The sequence below is a fragment of the Gouania willdenowi genome, chromosome 22 (genome assembly GCF_900634775.1).
Source record: "Gouania willdenowi chromosome 22, fGouWil2.1, whole genome shotgun sequence".
NCBI lineage: Eukaryota > Metazoa > Chordata > Actinopteri > Blenniiformes > Gobiesocidae > Gouania > Gouania willdenowi.
The window spans coordinates 23,995,180-24,014,842 of NC_041065.1; the positions used below are offsets into that span (position 1 = coordinate 23,995,180).

Sequence of the window (19,663 nt, forward strand, 5' to 3'; positions counted from 1 at the left end):
CTGGCTGTAGGAGAAGTGCAGAGTTGCAGCATTTGACATGACATCAACAAGTGAGTCTTGAAGGAAGCAAAGATGAGCCTGGCAGAAAGGACAATCTGGTTGTTGGTGTTGATTTTTATGCTGCACTGCACAGTGGAAGAACACCTCATCCACTGGGACATTACCTAACAAGGTAGAGAGAACCTAAACAGATGGAAGTGTAATAAAGGAATCAAATCTACCTTTTTTGTTTTGGTTTTCTTCTCAAAGGTGTCCGACAGCGGCTTTTTCTTGGGCTGAAGTGTTGCCTTGGAGAAAAGCTCCTCAAACTCATTGGTGTTGACTAAATTTGGCTCATCCAGAGAATCCCACAGTGTTTTCATCCTAGAGAACACAAAAACATATATTGGATTGTGAAAACAATGACTATGGATGCATCCAAGCTGAGGTTAGAGTGCAAAACATGTGATCAGCTCTACGGGGACAGTGACTCATCAAGCATCCGGGCAACAATCAGACGATACATGAGCTAAACAAATGAAGAGGCCTATTTGTAGAAGCACATTTGATGTTTGTACAACCTGTTTCCCATTTTTGTATTTCACGGTGTGACAAAATCCTGGCAAGCGTGACGGCAATCTTGCCATTTAAAACACATTGTTTATCAGCTTGGTGATAAAAATAACAAGGTAAAGGCCAGCTTGTTTCTTTAATAAATAACTATTTCCAGCATTAAATAAAAAATAAAGAAGAAATATAGGAGACAAGGCCGTGTTTCAGAAGTTGCTGAGTAACATTGAGAAAACAAACAGAGGCAGAGGCGAGAACATGAGAAGTTGAGCACAAACACTTTCCTCTGAGCTTTGACTCAACTCGTCTGCTTTCTCTTCAGACGTCCCTTAATCAGTTGGACATTTATTGCTCCAGCAGCAGCCTAAACACCAATGAAACTCATTTGAAACCTAAACTAAATGATGACGGTGATGATTTTGTGCATCTAAGCTTACATTTGCAGGTCACTGGTGAAGGACACATCCCATAACAGTGACAGGTCATTCAGCTTGTGAGTCAAAGCTCGGTCAGATGGTAAAAAGACTCCATAGATACAAAAACACAAGCTCAACTCAAAGTGGGATTGGTTTGGATGATTCTGCATGATGTTGGCCTCCCACTACATTGATGGGAACACTTATGTGGATTAGTCCAAAGGTTTTTACTGCACACAGGCTCAGCTCTCATTTCCTACACCAGACTTTGTGTTTAATAGTGCAAAAAAAAAAAAAAAAAATCTGCTCAAAAACAAGAGAAAAGAGCATCAAACATTGTAACAAATCCTCACCAATGGCTCCCAGAGTGGAGGCAAACTTGTAGAAAGGGAGGATGAACTATTTCCTGATTCTCTGACATCAGAACATATGCATTGGTTTATAGTTATCGGTAAAAGTTAGGGGTGTCACGATCAGATATTGATGTTGGATTATCATCACAGTTTTGGATTAACGAGTTGAGTTGAGATTGCGTCTTAAATCTCCAATAAAAGCACTTCAAATAAATGGATCATACAGTATAGTACCTAATGTTGCTGACTAAGCCTTTTTTAATATTCCACACTAGAAAATAAGCAACAAAAGTTTGTATGATTTGCGCTGATATCGTATCAGATCGATATTGGCCTCGTCCAACACCCGAGGTTGCAATATCGTTATTGCATCGGAAATGGAATTGTTGTATCGGATATGCCCAGTTAAAGTATTTAGGTTAGTAATCAAATGACTCAAAACGTAATAAATCTTGAATCTCAAAAAAGGTAAAAAAAAAAAAAAAACACTCAACAATCTCAAAGTAGAATAATTAACTGAAATGATCGATTTAGAAACAGTTACATTTTTTCCCTCATAAATAGCTATGGCACAAAATGCTTTGATCCTATTATTATTATTATTATTATACATCAATTATATATAGCGCTTTTCTGGGTACTCAACGTCGCTTTACAATGAAGAGAGCAGTGTTGGGGTTTGGTGCCTTGCTCAAGGGCACCTCAGCCATGCTCGAGAAGTGCCCACAATGCAAGTGCAGAAATGCTGTTTATACCACTTACATACAAAATGTAAACGTAAGTATAGGCAGTAACTGTTTTAAGTATGATCGGCTGCAAAAATATTCAGAATGCAAGTATTTTTTATTTATTTTCTTTGCACAAGGAATGATTGCTGATATTACATCATTTTCAGCTTTGTTTAGCGGACCAATATGACAGCGTATGCAGAATAATCTTGTATGGTGTTAAATCCACTACAGAAGCTACATCATCTTTGCATTTATAGGTGTGGGGGAAATTATCGGTATCAATATGGGTTATCGGCCAAAAAATATCTGCATATCGGACGTTGGCCAAAAATCCAAGATCGTGCATCTCGAAACAAAACTCACCATAGTAAAATGAATTATAAGACAAAGTAAATCTGATCAAACTTGAGAGGGGGCTGGAACCTATTCAAGACATTGTACAGCAGGTACTTAATATGGACACACTCACGACTCAGCAGATTGTTATCAAAATGAGTGCTGAAGAAAATGATGTTATTATTGAAACCAGATCTGGAAACTGAAGTCAAATGAGGTTTGATTGAAGCAATAAATCCATTATCGTTTAAACAGCTCAGCTTTTTTTGTGGAGAAAATAAAAGTGACCAACAGAAAGAGACCTGCTTGACTTTTCAATTTAAACCTAAAATAAGGAAGAAAACATGCAAACTCTAAAGAGAAAGGCTTATGTATGCCATTACATCTGAAGGAGGAACCTACTCATTGCTTTATTGAGCTGCCTTAACATTAATTTTAACCACCACAGAAAATATCTTGAGCATAATTTAGACTTGAATGTGTTTGGAATTCCCCTGAACATTGCCAAACCCACCAATGACTTTATGTTTCAGCTCATATTCTGACCCTGGGCTTCATTTCAAACCTTACAGCGCTCCCTCTAATAACTCAGACACATTAACGGACAGTGAACAGCTGATCCAGCTACAGTTAAACATCTGACCCATTTAATATTCTCTTAACTTGGTCTTTTATGGTTTAATTTATAGCCGACATGAAACCACTGTAGCATGCTTGATGCATCCTCCAGCAGAGGAAAGGCCCAATAGCAACTGTACTCCCTGCTAATCCATCCATGGAAATACAAGGTCATAAAGCTGGAAGGCTGGGGGTACAATGAGGCTACAGCCACAGTCCCAGTAAATGGTGTCATTTATCTGCAGACTTTTATGAGCATTGATTGAGGCCCCATTACCCTGAATAAGAGATAGCCATACAATATGATGTGTGTTGACATACACTACCGGTCAAAAGTTTTAGAACACCCTCATTTTTCCAGTTATTTATTGCAATTCAAGTTGTGCACGTCCAATGAATAGCTTGAAACGGTACAAAGGTAAATATTGAACAGCCAGAAGTTAAAAAAAAAAGGTTTGGTGACCCAAAACTGAAAAACGTACTGAAAATACTATTTTTTGTCAATTTTTGCAAGTTCTTTCTGACACTTTTATCAAATTTCTGTCCTTTCTTTTTAAATTTTTTTGGCCACTTTTCATACCAATAAGCTAACTTTTGCCTAATAAATACCACTTGTTTCCTTTTCCCCCTACATTTTGCCTCTTTTTGTTCCACATTTTTGCCCTTTTTTAACTATTGTTTGCCACATTTTTCCCATTTAAGCTACCCTTTGCCATTACATACCACCTGGTTCCTCTTTAATTGCCCATTTCTTGGCCACTCTTAACTGCTTTTAGCCCATTTTAGTCACTTTATACTCTTTTTTGCCACTTTCTGACCATTTTTGACCACTTGTTACAATGTCTGCCTCCACTCGCTCGGGATGATGACCCCTGGCCTACCTAACCCTCGCCTATTTTTTCTTTTTTACCACTAAAATTTTTGTAAAACCATCTTTAACGGCATTCAACAGGTGGCAACAAAATCTCCAAACATGGATTACAGTGAAAAGACCTTATTGTGTGTCATTATACATACTTAATGTTGTGTATCTGTATCCTGTTCCAGTACAGAGGCTTCATTGGACAGGCAGGCTCAATCGCAGGTTTCCTTGGGGCTTTTTCCTCAGTCTTTCCAAGACTAAAGCCCCCCATCGGAGGAGGAGGTGGAGGGCCGCAACCTGGAGGGGGAGGAGGAGGTGGTGGCCCACATCCAGGTAGACCAGGAGGGGGAGGGGGAGGTGGTGGGGGTCCACCTCCAGGCAGAGGAGGAGGTGGTGGAGGTGGTGGTGGTGCACCACTTTGGCCTGGTAAAGGAGGAGGTGGTGGTGGTGCACCAGTTTGGCCCGGTAAAGGAGGAGGTGGTGGTGGTGGTGGCGCACCTGTTTGGCCTGGTAAAGGAGGAGGAGGAGGTGGTGGTGGAGGAGGTGGTCCTGAAGGACCTCGAGCTGGTTCTGCTTTGAGATTCAGTCCATTTGAGTCCATGTTGAGTTTTCCTGGAAGGTTCTGGTTTGGACTCAGAGAAAGTCCAGCTCCTTCCCCCTCAGGGCTCTTAACAAAGGTCTCCCGGTCAGTCTGGATACCCACGGTGCGAGAGGTTTTGGGCACTGCATCGTCTGCAGTGGAAACGGCAACATCACAGACCTCGTAGTGCAGCTGACCTGAGTTGTGCGACCTTTGTTTTTGCATCTTGGCGATGAGGTCCTCCAGGTGGGTAACGGAGACGGCATGTTCGCCTCGTAGTTTGAAGACTTGAAGCTCAAAGTCATTCTGTACAGAGTAAATGAAAAAAATACGACATAAACAAATAACGCTGCTGTTTGAAACAATGACATACGGTTTTTATTCTGAACAAATGCAATAATACAAAAAACTATAATAGAATAAACAAAAGATGAGATGCAGATAGCTTCCCTACAGAAAAAACAAAACAATTGCATATATTACTGCAAACACATACTGTTTGAAAGGCAGCGGGTGGAAGTATAAACCTAATAGTCCCACCCCTTTTCTGCAATTACAGTTACAAATAATCGAGCGTCAGAGTCTTGTTTTCCAGCCATTGCTGCTGTTGAAAAATTAATTGTGTCATATCTTCATAAGATTTATATTAAATACACAAAAAACCCCAACATATCACATACTTTCAAAATTGTCATATAATGTAAAGACAATTTCTTTACATTTTCTTTTACATTTCTTGATATTTGCACACGTTATTCCACAATCTTAACCCACACAAATGCTTTTCCTTGTTGTCCACACACTCGCAGACCTAAATTTGATTCTATTTCTCAGTTTGTAAGCCCCTTCCCTGTCAATAAAGAGCTTTTTAATGTTTTCAAAAATAATAAAGCAATTGGTGATAGACTTTACGATTATTTTAAAATAGACCCCAAAAAGTGAGTCTCTATTGGAAGTTTTCCATTGACTAAAACAAATCTTTAGTCTGAGGTTAATAAAATCCACCAACTATTCCTTTCAAACAATACTAAACAATCCTGAGCAAGCAAAGGATTGATCTGCTTGGACAGGAAATAGTTCTGCAGTAAATCTAACACATGTTCCCCATTAACTCCTGTCAGTTTGGAGAGTGAATTAGGCACGTACAAAGCCTTTGTTGTGGGCTGACATTGGTACATGCTTCCCAGTGTGAGCATCAGCACTCCAAAGGTTGACATTAAATTAAAGGCTTTCAACAGAGCGGCTGGAAAACAAATTGTGAGGTGAGACTTTGGTGGTGCATAAAGCAATTTATCGTTTTGTACAGATTAACACACTCAGAATGACTAGTTTTGTTACTATTTCATTTTCTTAATTAGGTTAGCGGATTAAAAACCACCAAAACTTCTCATGGATAAAGAGGTTTAACGTCTTTGTTTGTCAGTTGAATTATTTGTAAATTTGTCATTTTTGAATTACGCTTCTCAGAAAACTGCATCAAGCGATAATTTTTAAACATAGAAAATTAAAAAAAACCAAACATTTTTTGTAGCAACTTTTAGGTTTTCTTACATGATAAAACCATAAACCTAAAACATTTATTTATTCATTTAATTATTTATTTATTTATTTAAAGGGACAATGCATATTAATAAACATATAAATGTAAATATGCCAGAATTAGCCAATGGCTACTTTCCATCTGTAGTTGTCATTACAACACTGTTTGTTTTTTTTTTACTTAATTTAAATTGACACTTGCATCATTGATAAATACATTTAATCAAAAGGTTGCCTAAAATATTTTTATTTTTTACTTTTCTTTTGATTTAAAAGTTTTTTTTTTTGTTTTTTTTTTGGGAAGTCATTGTGACAACTTTATCTAACTTTACATTACTAACCACAACTATCATCTATCTTGGTCATTTTCTTTCGTAATCCATCTTAATTTCAATGCACAAATGATTTAAATCTCTCTTTTATGCACACACATAGATTAAGAGTCTTTGTATATATATCTATATATATTTTTTCTTATTACTCGTGGATTATGTATGTCCAATGATTTCCAACAAAAACCAAAGACACATTGCCATGATGAAGAGAGGTTTGAAATTTTCATCTGGGTCACGCGTTCATTTCATGTGCACGTATCGCCATCTTGTGGTCTTGACATTTCAATGCAACTCTTGACTTAATTCACCCTGCAGGGTTTTTATTTAATTTAATTTGTTCTATTACATGTGAATTAGGTTTGACAATCAATAAATAAATGAGTTAATATTAGGAATAACACGTGTGTGAAACTGATTCATCCTTTTGATTTGAAATACCTTTCCATTTCAAACAAGTTTGGTTTGCTTTCTGAAAGTAACAGGATTACTTACGTGCATCTTTTCCAGCTCTTCCTTACACTCTCGTTTAAGCTGCAGTAAATCAGCTTGATGCTCTGAGAACAGAATGACAGCGGATAATTAAATTATAGCACACACTTACTCTGCAAACACGCACTGCGTACACTCAATCTAATATATCACTGCAAAACGTGGTTGATTGTTGTGTTTTCCACTGGCACGTTGCTGATTTATTTGCTGTGAAGCTGATTTATGAAACATGTGACGGTAACAAGACGCAGTGCGGCTAAGTTAAAGTAAATAGAACTTATCAAATTTATCAGAGATCACATCAGAAGACTTAAATGAGGTTAAAATGATGGCAGTCATCAACGTGGGTGAAATAATGACTGTAACAGACCAGTGTGGGGTTACTGATACACCATAGACAAGACAGGGCTTTAATTAAAGGTGTCCCGATTCGATATTGATATTGGATATTGGTCCGATATCAGCCAGAAAACAAATATCGGATTTTATCGGCCTGCATCTAAAATCACCGATATAAGCGCTCCGATAAAATTTTCCGCTCCAGCACTTCTATGTCATCTCTATGTGAGAGTCAGCAGCAGAGTCTGAGTAAACAGACTTATCTCAACGAACACTTTCACTCCCCCGACATCACTACATTATCCTGCCTTTGTCACCATCTCCTCTGGCTCCAACCCTCCAACCCTCCTTCCTCCCAGCGGTTGGGCAGTAGGAGGCGCGCCATAAGGGCAGCGCCACACTGTGGCTGACCTGCGAACTACCCAACCTAAAGACCCATCCCCTGTGCTAACGTGCTGTTGTATTGAATTGAATGTTGTGTTTGTTGGTTTCTGTCGCAATGTTGCTGAAGAGTTTTTTTATGATTCCAAACTCTGCCCCTCTCTACAAGGGCCTATTTTGGTCTTCTTCCTCCCCATCGTTGTTATCCCATTTCTCATTTAAATAAGGGGCGCCGCCCTTGTGGCGAACCAAAGTTCTCCCGCTCCTGTGCTCCCATGTTAAGATTGTCTTTTCATGTTTTCTTGGACGGGATAAAACTGAAATGTAATTTTGTTGCTCTGTAACATGTGCAATGACAAATAAACTCAACTCTCTAACTCTCTATCCATAGGTGAATGTGATTCACACTCCAACAAAGTAACCTATTGTTGCTGACTATTGTTCTCTGTTTGAGTAACATCACTTGATCAAGCCTTTTCTAACATTCCACACTACAAAATAAGTAATAAAAGTATGTATGATTTGTGCTGACATCATATCGGATCAATATCGGTATCGGCCGATACGCAAGGCTGCAATATCGGTATAATATCAGAAGTGAAAAAGTTGTATCGAGACATTCCTAGCTTTAATTCTAACAAAATCTCCAATAATTGTGTTGTTCATACTGTATGTCCAAGTAGTCTCTGTTTTTTGTTTTATTTTTTATTTTTTCTCCCAATATGTTCCATACAGAAGAAACAAAAATAAAATAAAGACAAAAAACAACAAGAGGTGCACATAACACAATTATATGATTGTGTTACACTTTATACAGAGGATCATACATACCGGGGCCTCCGGGGCAAGATATAAGTTTTCCATTTCTCCCAGATTTTTGTCAAAATTGTCTATTTGGAGTCTTTTATTATTTCATAACAAAAAATTGTATAAACCAAATTATACCAATCATCCATGTTCAGGGATAAAAAATGTGATCATCTTTTTGTGACTGATTTTCGTGCTGCTAAACCAAACAGACATTTCATCTCTTTATCTGCGTCAATAGAGTAGAACGAGCCAAATAGCAGTTTCGTCCCAGATTGAAGTTATTTGTAGATTTAAAATGATTTTCAATTAGATTTGAACCAAATTCCAAAAATATTGTCGTAATGGGCATGACCAAAACAAATGGTACTGTGACAGTCCCTAGGAACCACAGTTTCTCCAACAGCTGGAAGTGCTTGAATTTGTCCAAGTATTCTCAGCAAAACTTCTAAACCCTAATTTGGATAGAGAAAGATAATCCCTATTAATGAGAATATCTGTGATTGATTAAATACAAAAGTTGATGAAATGCACATTATCAGCCATAATGTAGTGTTGTACTCAAAACCACAATATCCAAGATAAAGACCCAGACATGCTCGAGACCAAGGACAGGACCAAGATTTTTGGGAGTTGAGACCAAGACAAGACCAAGATCATAAAAATCAATTTAAAAAAACCATGACATGGTTAAACAGTTAAACAGAATTCTCTTTATTTTTTCTTTTTAAATTCATTTGAAAGACAAAACAAGGTGTCTGCGACTCTTTTAAAGCACATCAGGCAAAAATCTCACAATCTTTTTCTCAACTAAATTCAATACAAAAAAAAATTATTGTACAGTATGTATTTAAAAGCCACTGATTAGTCCAGAATTAGTTTAAATATTAGAAAATAAGATGCTTATTTGTCAGGTAAAAGTTAGTGGTCCAGAGACAGTTTTTGTAGGTTTCTTACAAACAAGGAACATGAAAAAGTTTCCAAGAAGGTAGAACCACCAGTGAGCTCATTTTAAATGTTTGAAGTCAAATAAATATCATAAATTAATAATTACAATTATTTTTTCACCTGAAAGTCAATTACTATTATATTCTCAATTAAGAAAGTTTAATTTCAATTTTACTAAGTTTTATTCGTATAGCTTTGTGCTGTTTGTGTGTGTACGATACATATGTGTAAGCCATGGAACTCTTTTGCGTTTAATCAAAATTAAATCTCAAAGACCTCAACATAATACTTGAGCTGAAATAAATTTTTGTTGTTTATGTTGTAATAAGCCACGCCCACTTTGACCAATCGTGATTACCTTTGAGATATGGCCTCAGGAGTGACCCAGGTCATACCCACCAAATTTCGTAAAAATCAGTTTTGCCATTTAAGAGATATAAATATCCCATATTTGCAGAGCCCCCTAGTGGCCTACATTATTCAAATTTGGCACATACCCTCACAGTCACATGCCAACCAGGGATCTCAGATTTGGTGTTGTTAGCATTGATTTTGAACAAGAAATGCAACATTTCGTGTTTTTTTAGCAATTTAGAAAATTTTACTCGTTAATAATTTGCGCATATTTTGCCCGAACAAAATTCTTTACTGCACTTTAGATCAGGTCCAACTCAAGACCATGCGTGCCAAGTTTCACGCCGATTGGACAAAACTCCAAGGAGGAGTTTGAAAAAGTAGGTTTTCAGTTTTCGCGATTTTGCACCAACAAAACTCGAGGCGGAAAAGGGCGTGGCCTAGCCCAGCTGAGTGAGTGCTATTCAGGAAATCTGTGGATATGAAGTTTTTGAATGTGCTACATACGGTGTGGGAGTTATAGACCAAAACGTAGCGCCACCTGCTAGCGGACATATGTGAGTTTTTGCGTCCAAGGTAAGCTGAGGAGTTTGAGCCAACTCTGCAAAGGGCACCGCCCTCCCTTCCACAGTTTAACCTGCTGCACCACTTTTACCGAGAGAATCAAAAAATGTTACTATAATAATAATCGGAACGAATACAATAGGGTTCTTAGCACCGCTGGTCCTAAGAACCGCGTATGTAAGCATACGCAGTTCTTAGGACCAGCGGTGTTGGCCTCCTACGCGGTCCCCAGGCCCCGCAGTCTTGGCCACCTAATTATCTGGTCAATTACAATTCAAAGAGGATTACAACAGCAACAGAGTTTTACAATTACAATTACGATTATATTTACGACATAATTGTAATTAGTTATTAATTACACAATTACAATTATAATTAAGCCCAACCCTGTTTTGCAGCATACTATCATGTGATCAATTAAACAAAACACGAGGTATTATGGTGTAACAGATAAATTGGTCTTAATCGGGATGGCATTAGAGAACGATTGTGCTCAGTTTACTGTAGAACGGTTTAGTTTAACCACTATAATCTTGGTCAGGATTGGATCAAGCATGTGTTCAAATCTGGAGGACACATTTGATAAAATTCTGAGAAATTTGCTTGACAGAAATGTGCTAAAAACTGTGGAAAACCTTGAAAAAACCACAACAATGAAGACAAGCACACAGCATGGTTCAGGGTTAGGGGTGTTTATCTTTATGACTCGTAATCTGGACTTTTGCTCTGCTTCTCAAATTTTATAACTCTGACCAAAAACTAAGATAGAGACAGTGTACGGGATCACAGGTATAATCCACAAGAGCAGGTCGTAATCTATTCCCCGGGGATGAAACTGCGGTGCACGCAGCAGCTGTCGCACCGCCTGCTGTTTGCAGGAGTGATTCAAGTAATCCAGGCCTTTTTTAATTCTGTAATTTAATCCACGCTGAGTGCTTGGAGCCTATAATTTGTCTCAGCTTCTTTACAAATGACAACATGGCGTCCTGACTATCCTTGATACAATTAACCACTTTACACCAAACGCACACACCCAACATACACAAAAACAAACAAACAAAAGGGCAACCACTGAGGTGTAGACACAACCTTAAGTAGATTTACAGGTTGACACCCTGTTGTTGATGTGACACAAGCATGTGGAACACATGCAAACTCCACACTGTAAAGTCTCTATCTCCACCTCAAGTAATCAACATTCTTCCCAGGAGGTTCAAAGTGCACGCTCATACACAAGCTGCTTAGTTTCATCAGCATGTAAAGCAGGGTTGGAGTCAATTATGATTGTAATTGTGTAATTGGTAATTAATTACAATTATGATGTAATGATATGTGTAATTGTGACTGCAAAAATATGTTGCTGTTGTAATTGAGTTCAGATAATTGACTTTGTAATTGTAATTGGCATTGGAATTCTGTAAAAAAACAAACTGCCATTTACAATATAATGAAACACAAAACGAGGGAACCGTGTTACAGTTCTATGACTTATGTTGATGATTTGAATTGATTTTACAGATGATTTTAAATGTTCTTGTTGATTTTCAACAATTGAATGTTTTATCATGTAAAGCACATTGAGTTGCCTTGTGTATGAAATGCGCTATACAAATACATTTGCCTTGCCTTGCCTTATACATACATAATTAAAAATTAATAAAATATGTTTCATATTTCCCTCATCCTTTATATTTATCATTATTATTACTATCATTGCTGGCTTGTTTCTTTGTTTTTCGTTCCGCGCACCGACTACCAAGTCAAATTCCTTGTGCTGTCTTAAAAACTGTACTTGGCCAATAAAACATTTCTGATTCTGATTAAGTTTTCCTGTCAGTTCTCTTTTTTTAAAAAAAAAAAAATGTATCGAGGGGTATACTGACAGAAAAAACCTTCAAACGCCCACACCAAAAATATTAAAACCAATATTTCCATGGCTATGGAAGCCTAACAAGGAAACCAAGAGATGAAAAACAATATTCTTTAGTGTATTTTACAGCTGATTTAAGACATGGGTCAAAACTGACCCATTATCATAAGCGATGCTAACAGAAAGCTAACACAAGAGGAAGGTTACGTTTTATAGGCTTATTTATTTCAGTTTCAGTAATTGTGATTAATTGTAATTGACTTTCAGGGAAAGGGAAGGGAAAAATTATAATTGCAATTTTAATTGTAATTGTAAAAAATGCTGGTCACTGTAATCATAATTGAGTTGTAATTTAACATGGGTAATTGAAGACGTAATTGTAATTTTAAAATGTACAGTAATTGAGCCCAACCCTAAGGTAAAGCTTGAGGTTCTCACCTGCTTCGGTATATTTGAGTCCCACCTTATCTTCCTCATCTTTAGCCTTGGGAGGGGGCCACACAGCCTGTAGACGGCCTGGAGTCCTGTCCTCACTGTCGGTAGGGGTTGTGGCTTCTGTCTAAATGATAAAAAAAACACATAGTTGCAGGATATTAAAAAAACAACAGTGCAAAATGTTCAATGCAGAGACATAAAGGCGTGAAAAATTGTTACGTACTCCAGAGTCTGTCAGACTTTTGCTTTCCCTGACCGGCGTTTTGGACGTTCTTTCAAATATGGACCTCAGGTTTTCCTTATCATTCTTTTTCTTCTTCTTTACCGCCTCTAGATCCAGATCGTCTGTCATGTCAATTTTTGCAGACTTGGGGCCAAGAAGGTTCCTGAATGTGTCATAGGCCATGTCTGTTGTTTTCTTTCTTTCAGGTGTGGGAGTTTTAGGGCTTAGACTTCTATCTCCTGTAACCCCCTCCACCTTCTGCGATTCCTGTTGACTGGGAACAGAATCAGCATCTTTTTCCATCCGGGGCTTGTTGGTTTCATCGTTTTCTAGGTTGAGAAGGTTGCTGAGTTGTCCCATTACTGTACTTTTAGTGTTTGTAATTGATTTAGGATCAACTTGTCTTTTGACCGGAGGAGTGATCTTTAGCTCAGAAAGGGGTTTAGCTTTGTTAACAGTCTTTTTTAGGTTGAGCAGAGCCAGTTCGGCGTCCTTCTCTCTCTGCTTGATCTCAGACACCACCTCCCTCTCATCTCCAACCGCTCCTTTCTTAAGCACTCGCAAACCGCTGAAGAGGGCAGGCATCTGGAAATAAGGTGGTGTAGACGCCGATGGGCCTCTGGATGGAGATGAGTTGGAGGAGGTAGAGGAGGAAAATGGAGATGGTGTGCTTGTTTTATGTGTCTTCAAAGTAGCTGTGTGCGGTGTGGCAGGAGCTCCATTTTCCTGATTGTCTCTTAGTAACTTCTTAGACAGAGAGGGCGAGGACTTGGGTTTGTCTACACCTGGAACGCGAGCAGAGTCTGTGTCTGACTTCTTCTCAGGGTTGGTGAACAATTTGGCAGATGCTTCGGGAGTCTTGGGACTTGAGGAAAACGAGCTCGAATCAGGCTCCTCAAGACTTTCCTTCAATGTATCCTTCTCTGCAACACCTGCATCCTTGATGTTCGGTGTACCTCTGTCAACACGACCTACAGCTTCAGAACCGAGAGGCTCAGAGATTACTGACGGCACAGGTCGTGACCCATCTGTTTCTGTGTTTCCGTCATTCACGTCTGATGGAGCATCAAGTAAAGTTTTCTCATCACAAGGCGATATATCTGAAAACCTTGAAACCTGCGCAGAACCCTTGGAAAGGCTGACATTTTCCTGTTTCGAAACTGAAGAAAGCTTGATCATCTTGGAGTTATTTTTGCTGGAAAACCTCCCAGGATATAAGATATCCTCCACACGGGCCCGAGTGGAAATGTTATGCGTTTTAAAAACAGGAACTTGGTGTTCCACTTCTTCATCTTCAAACTCATTGTCCTCAACATGGGGGACATTTTTCCTTTGCGCCTGCTCGTCCTCATTTTCTGTGTCACTGTGTGTTTCCACTCTTGTGACCTTGACTAGATCAGCATCAACTGAGGCTTCCTTTTGAGAATCCGGGCCGGCAGTTGCACTAGTGTCTTGAAGTTTCTTGTCATCTTTAGTATCCGAGGTCCCTTCGTCTGTCAGCTCTTTGTAAGACGTCAACATAGGAGAACGCATTAATGGGGAGGCGGATCGATCCCGGGAGAAGAGGCCGCTGAAAACGTTCCTCAGGGAGCTGATGGGTGGCTTCCCTTGTTCATCTGAGCTTGTACTTGTGCTTTCCATTTTTATCACTCAGCTCGAAGCAAATGGGAGCAAAAATCAAATATATCAATCAGTTCCACCAAAAATGTTCTTCAAATGTCACACAAAGTTCACTCATCCACCTCCAGTGGTCCAAGCTGCTCCTTTTCCATTATAAGCCGTGGTCGGGAACAAAAGCTCTTTGTACGAACAAATCTACACCGCTCTTCTTACCTTTTTCCGGAGGCTGCCAAATGTATTAAATCCAGTGTGGAATTTAGTTTTGTGTCTCACAAACACATTCTATGAAGCACACCCTTAGGTATAACAAAGTGATACTGTGTTGTCAGTTTCTTCCCCATTCAGTCAGCAACATTCCCATAACACAGAAAGTGAAGTGTGGCTGAAAGCATGTTCGGCTGTAATGTCCTTGCAGCAGGAGTTCACCTGCATTCCACAAAGGCTTTCCCAGCTCTTCTGACAAGCTACGTTGCATTATCCATAAAGGTGAGGTTTATAGTTTTCCCATGTACCAGTGTACACCCGACAGTCCTTTATGAATCAGTGTTGCCTGTTTGAGTCAGTCTTCTTCTGTGTGTCTGTCTCAGATTACAGGAAAGTCGCTGTGTGAATAAACCGCTTCAGGTTGGCTGAAAAAAAGGAAAAGGTTCACTGGTCTACCCAGTCTGGTGAGGCCTCCCCTCAGGTCCCTCCCTTGTAAGGGAGGGAACCAGCTGAGCCAGGCTCCACAGGTGTCTGATTTCTTCAGCTTACTTCCGTATTATTGCTACAGAGGTACAATGTAAACTCAGAGGTGGAGTCAACTCATGGCTTTAGAGTTCAAGTGAGATAGCAATACCACGAAGAAGTGGTGAAGAGACTAGATAAAAAGTTGCATGTACACAATCAGCAGTTAATAAAGTTACTAAAAAGAAATGTGTTTGAATGAATTATGAGAACAATGTACTGAGGAATGTTTTTCAACTTTGTATAGTGTATAGCAGGGGTGTCAAACTCATTTTAGTTCAGGGGCCAAATACAGACCAGTTTGAGTTTAAGTGAACCACAGATTTTAGGTTGAAAAAGAGCAAATTCAACATTAATGTGGCCTGGTTTGCATTTCCACATATAGAGTAAATGATATATAAATGATAAAGCATGCGAGTATATCAATCCCTGCAGGATCTTCACTTAAATTACCCTGATTTGTGGAACATTTGGGGACATTTCATGAAATAATTTCAGGAAAATTTGCCAGATTTTGAAAAATTGAGGTTTTTCAACAATGTAAGATTAAAAATATTATCACAGGACAATATCATGATATAAGAAATATCAAATGATGCAAATATTGTGGAGTTTAATTGCATCTTTGAATCTGGAGGGGCTGAGATACTACAAGTGAATTAGGTGGTCATTCACAAAATGCTCTCAAGAGCCGGATTTGGTCCACGGGCCTTAAGTTTGTTGGTAAAAGTGACTTTCAAAATTTTCAAATAAATTCCTGGAGAGCCACTGTCCTGCTTGCGTTTCATGTCTCCCTTTTTCAACAAACCCAAATAGGATGAAAAAATTATTATCAGGCCTTTTAAAAAAAAAACAATTAATAACATGTGTAATATACTTGTGTAACTAAGAGTAGTCTATACCCAAGTTGGGGTGTATAATTCAAAGAAATACCCACTGCACCAGTAAAATGAACAACTAACATCAAACACTAGCACCGGTTTTGATAACAACTGCAATGTTCACATTAGTACTACAAATTGTGAAAGTCTTTTACCAACTGTGTCTTGGTTTATTTCTCAAGGGAGGAATATATAAATGCAGGTTTTTGGTGCAAATTCTAATGTTAGACAAAGGAATTCAAAGTTATTTCTCTAATCTCTTCTTGGGACCTTTTGTTTAGTGCATGATGACAGATAAAACATGCAGAACTGTGACTTATGGACTTTTTTCTTTCAATAAAAAACTACTGGAGTGAAATGATTGTAGATGTGCTTTATTCAGAATACAGCGATTACAAATGGGTGTTCGGTGACTGAGGATTTCACTTATGTAACAGCAGAGCTGTTTAATACATTCATAATCCTCCAGGCATTCGTGCTACAAGGAGCAAATGAGCAATTGATTTGACCCGATAGGTGACGTTATAGTATCTCAGCAGTTACTGAGATGTTCCAAAACAAACTTGTCCAACCAGTAATTGGGTGTGCTTCTCCACAGTTTTAAAGTCTTCAAATGACATTGAAATGTTTTTAAAATACCACGACAAATGACAGAAGCCACAATATGCAATGCACAAGCAAAACAGGTAAGATTGACATCACTTTCATAACAATCTATTTATGTACGTGCACGCACTGCACGCCCTTTCTGCTGGTATGTGAAGTGATTATGCATGAAGTCAGGGCAGTTGTAGTGTCTGTGGATAACAATGCATGCTGCACTTCCAGATCCACACCCACATACTCCACTACTCCCAGCAGCATTAAAAGTTTCATTATTTAACAGATCATTTTTTCAACTTGTGAGGATGAAAAACACCTAGAAACAGTTGCAGTGATGGCTGCAAGTTTTTTTGGCGTAAATGTTTTGATATGGATGAGAAGGGAATTACTGTGGAAGGACCTTCGTCCCTTGTTACAGAAAATAATCTGTGCCCTGCTAATCCATTTCTAAGAACTAATGATCAGGTGATTAAATGCCTGGGTGGAAACCCCCCCCTGCAGGTCCTCTAAGCAGGGAAATCTGGATGCTTATGGTGACAGACTGTTCTATGGTTGAAAATACATTTATATTCTCTCACCGTGCCCTCCAATTTGGGGTAGTAGGGTGTGTCCTCAATGATGTCATCCTCTGGTGGTGTAATTCGTAGAAATTCCAGATGATCTGGGCGTGGGACCCGAGAGAAGGGCTCCTGGGAGTAATCCCCATCCAGCATCCAAATATCATCTTGTCGCAAGAGGGAATCTTCTTGAAAAACACAAACACATGAAGTCAATGTAATCTAAGTTGCCCAAGCATGAAAACAAACAAAAAACTCAAACATCAGACAAAGATGTAAATTGATTTTGTGTCTCTTTGCAGTGTCGCGAAAGATAGTACAGCATCAAGCATCAAAAGGTAGCAAGATACTTTAGCTTCAGGCCTGTGGGCACGAGCCTATTTTTATCTGCACTTAGCGAGCCCTCGTGTCCATAGTCAATACTAGATGAGAGCCTTCATGAATCACTGAGAAACCCCTGATTTTCTCAAATAATCACTTCTGCACAGTTTGATTTTTTGTTGTTTTAGTTAGGGTTAGGGGAGTCAGATGCAGGTGTCTAATTGGTGCATTTCTGAATGCTTGGCTCACTGCAGGTCTGCTGGGAGTAGAATTAGTAGGATGAGACACTAAGGGAAAGACTGCCCTCTTCTGACCGTTAGATAAGCGTAAACCAAGGTTGTTTTAGGTTGATTAGAACAGAAATTGAAACGGCAGCATGATGTGTTAAACCTCAGCCTCTGTAGGATGCTGCAAAGGTTGCACAATTGCATTTTTCTGTATTTCGGGACCAAGTGTTTTACTGTATATACTTCAACAATGTTTATTCACGTTTACTTGCGTGACTGCATTGGCAGTAATGCCGCACCTCTACAAATGTACTGAGCTTGTGTGCCACCTCTGAATAATAATAATCTAATTTTTTTTTGGTTGCATGCTTTGTTTTTTCTCAAGATAGAACAAAATGAGAGGGTAAGACCTGAAGATTTCCACAAAAAAAAAAAAAAAAAATAAATAAAATTGGACCACTCTATGGTTGATACAGGATGGAAATTTCAAACACAATATCAAAAACAGACATTCTCAATCATTCAACATGGGCAAGATCGAAGCACAATTATTGTTGCATTCCCTTTCTTGCAAGTGAGAGACAAGGATTAAATGGCAATAGTAGTGATAGTAATTGTGGTAGGAGAGATAATATAGAGTGAAGGATGCAGTCAGAGGGGAAAGAACTGTAACCGCAACTTCATCCAGCCATAAGACAACACTATGACCCGTCCATGCAGAAATATGAAATGGAAATGTAGAAATACAAAGCCCTTATTTTCCAAAATAAAATAACCACTGACTTCCATTTTTAACAATACTCCTGCAGAACCACAATAGCTTTGAATCCATTTTTTTCCCCAATCCATCACTCCCAATTAAAAATAAAGTCCTTAAATTGATCCACAGTCTGGAAACTCAAATGTTATAATACAATTATGACAGCCCACATGCATAATAAACTCAACTGGAGCCTTAGGAGAACATGAGCACATTTAAATTCAGCCTCTGTATTTATGCAACAGCAGAGATATCAGCATCCCCTGGAGTAAGGTTAATAAATTGTCATTATAGTAGTGCTGCACTGTGTGAGACTGCAGTGAATACTGCTGAGTAAAGCCTGGGATGGTTCCAAAAGCAGAGAAAAGCTGCATTCGATCCAAGACAAGAAAGAAACTACAAACCACACAGAGCTGCACATAAAGGACGTTTGGTCCAGTCACCTGCTGCAAAAATAAATAAATAAATAAAATAAAATAAATATATAGCTAAAAATAACTAGCTAGGGAGGGTAATCTTTAGTACCTGATTGTGCATGTGTGCCTTGGTTGACAGCCAGCAACACTAATAAATAATTAATAGAAAACTTACACTGCCACCATCTGGACAGAGAAATAAATCAAAACTCAACCAACAATACTGCAGTAAGGCTCTCATGTCACTGCAGGATAATAATGCAATGTGCAAGAAATGAAGCCTGTCATATACTGCAGTGTAACTACATCAAAGATGAGAAACAAGTATATATGCGTTAGCTAATTCAGCTCTTCCTGTTGATTTAACTCTCTGCAACATGCATGTGCTCACAAGAGGAAGCTTGTTTACTGGCCATGAGAAAAACTGCTCACTTGCTGTTGTTTAGTATGAATGAATGGCCTGCTATAACTTTAAGAGCTGAGACTCAATCACAAGGAACACAAGTGAGCCAGCACAGGCTGCAGATAAAATTGTTTGTCCACTGGCTGACATTTAGTAATGGTCTGCTGATGGGATGATCCCAACCTCAAAACACCAGTTCCCGAAAAATCATCTAGAATGTTGTTCTTCAACACAAAATGAGATTTAAAGATGTGCTATTGGACTTTTACTTCAATTATTTTGCTATAGATAACCACCATGGACTTTTATTATTCATATACTTATCGATTATATCAGAGAAATAATAAAGATATCCTGATCCTATATTGGTAGTAGTCCAATTTCATTAAAAAAATTATTGGAATATATCAGCCTGCATCT

General features: G+C 38.6%; 1 protein-coding gene across 4 annotated transcripts in view; it reads right to left on the reverse strand.

The window, feature by feature from the left end:
- The window catches only part of LOC114456104 (formin), a 78,132-nt gene that overhangs the window by 51,475 nt on the left and 6,994 nt on the right, over window positions 1-19,663 (reverse strand). For 2 of the 4 annotated variants that reach the window (XM_028437643.1, XM_028437646.1), the window contains exons 3-7: window positions 17,138-17,304; window positions 12,510-12,630; window positions 6,812-6,873; window positions 4,021-4,751; window positions 222-363 (exon numbers count right to left, since the gene is read on the reverse strand). In XM_028437643.1, the coding sequence (XP_028293444.1) occupies window positions 222-363; window positions 4,021-4,751; window positions 6,812-6,873; window positions 12,510-12,630; window positions 17,138-17,304 (1,223 nt within the window). Of the gene's footprint in view, window positions 1-221; window positions 364-4,020; window positions 4,752-6,811; window positions 6,874-12,509; window positions 12,631-12,729; window positions 14,990-17,137; window positions 17,305-19,663 lie in introns of those variants that run through there. The other 2 variants (XM_028437644.1, XM_028437645.1) reach the window with 2 other exon arrangements.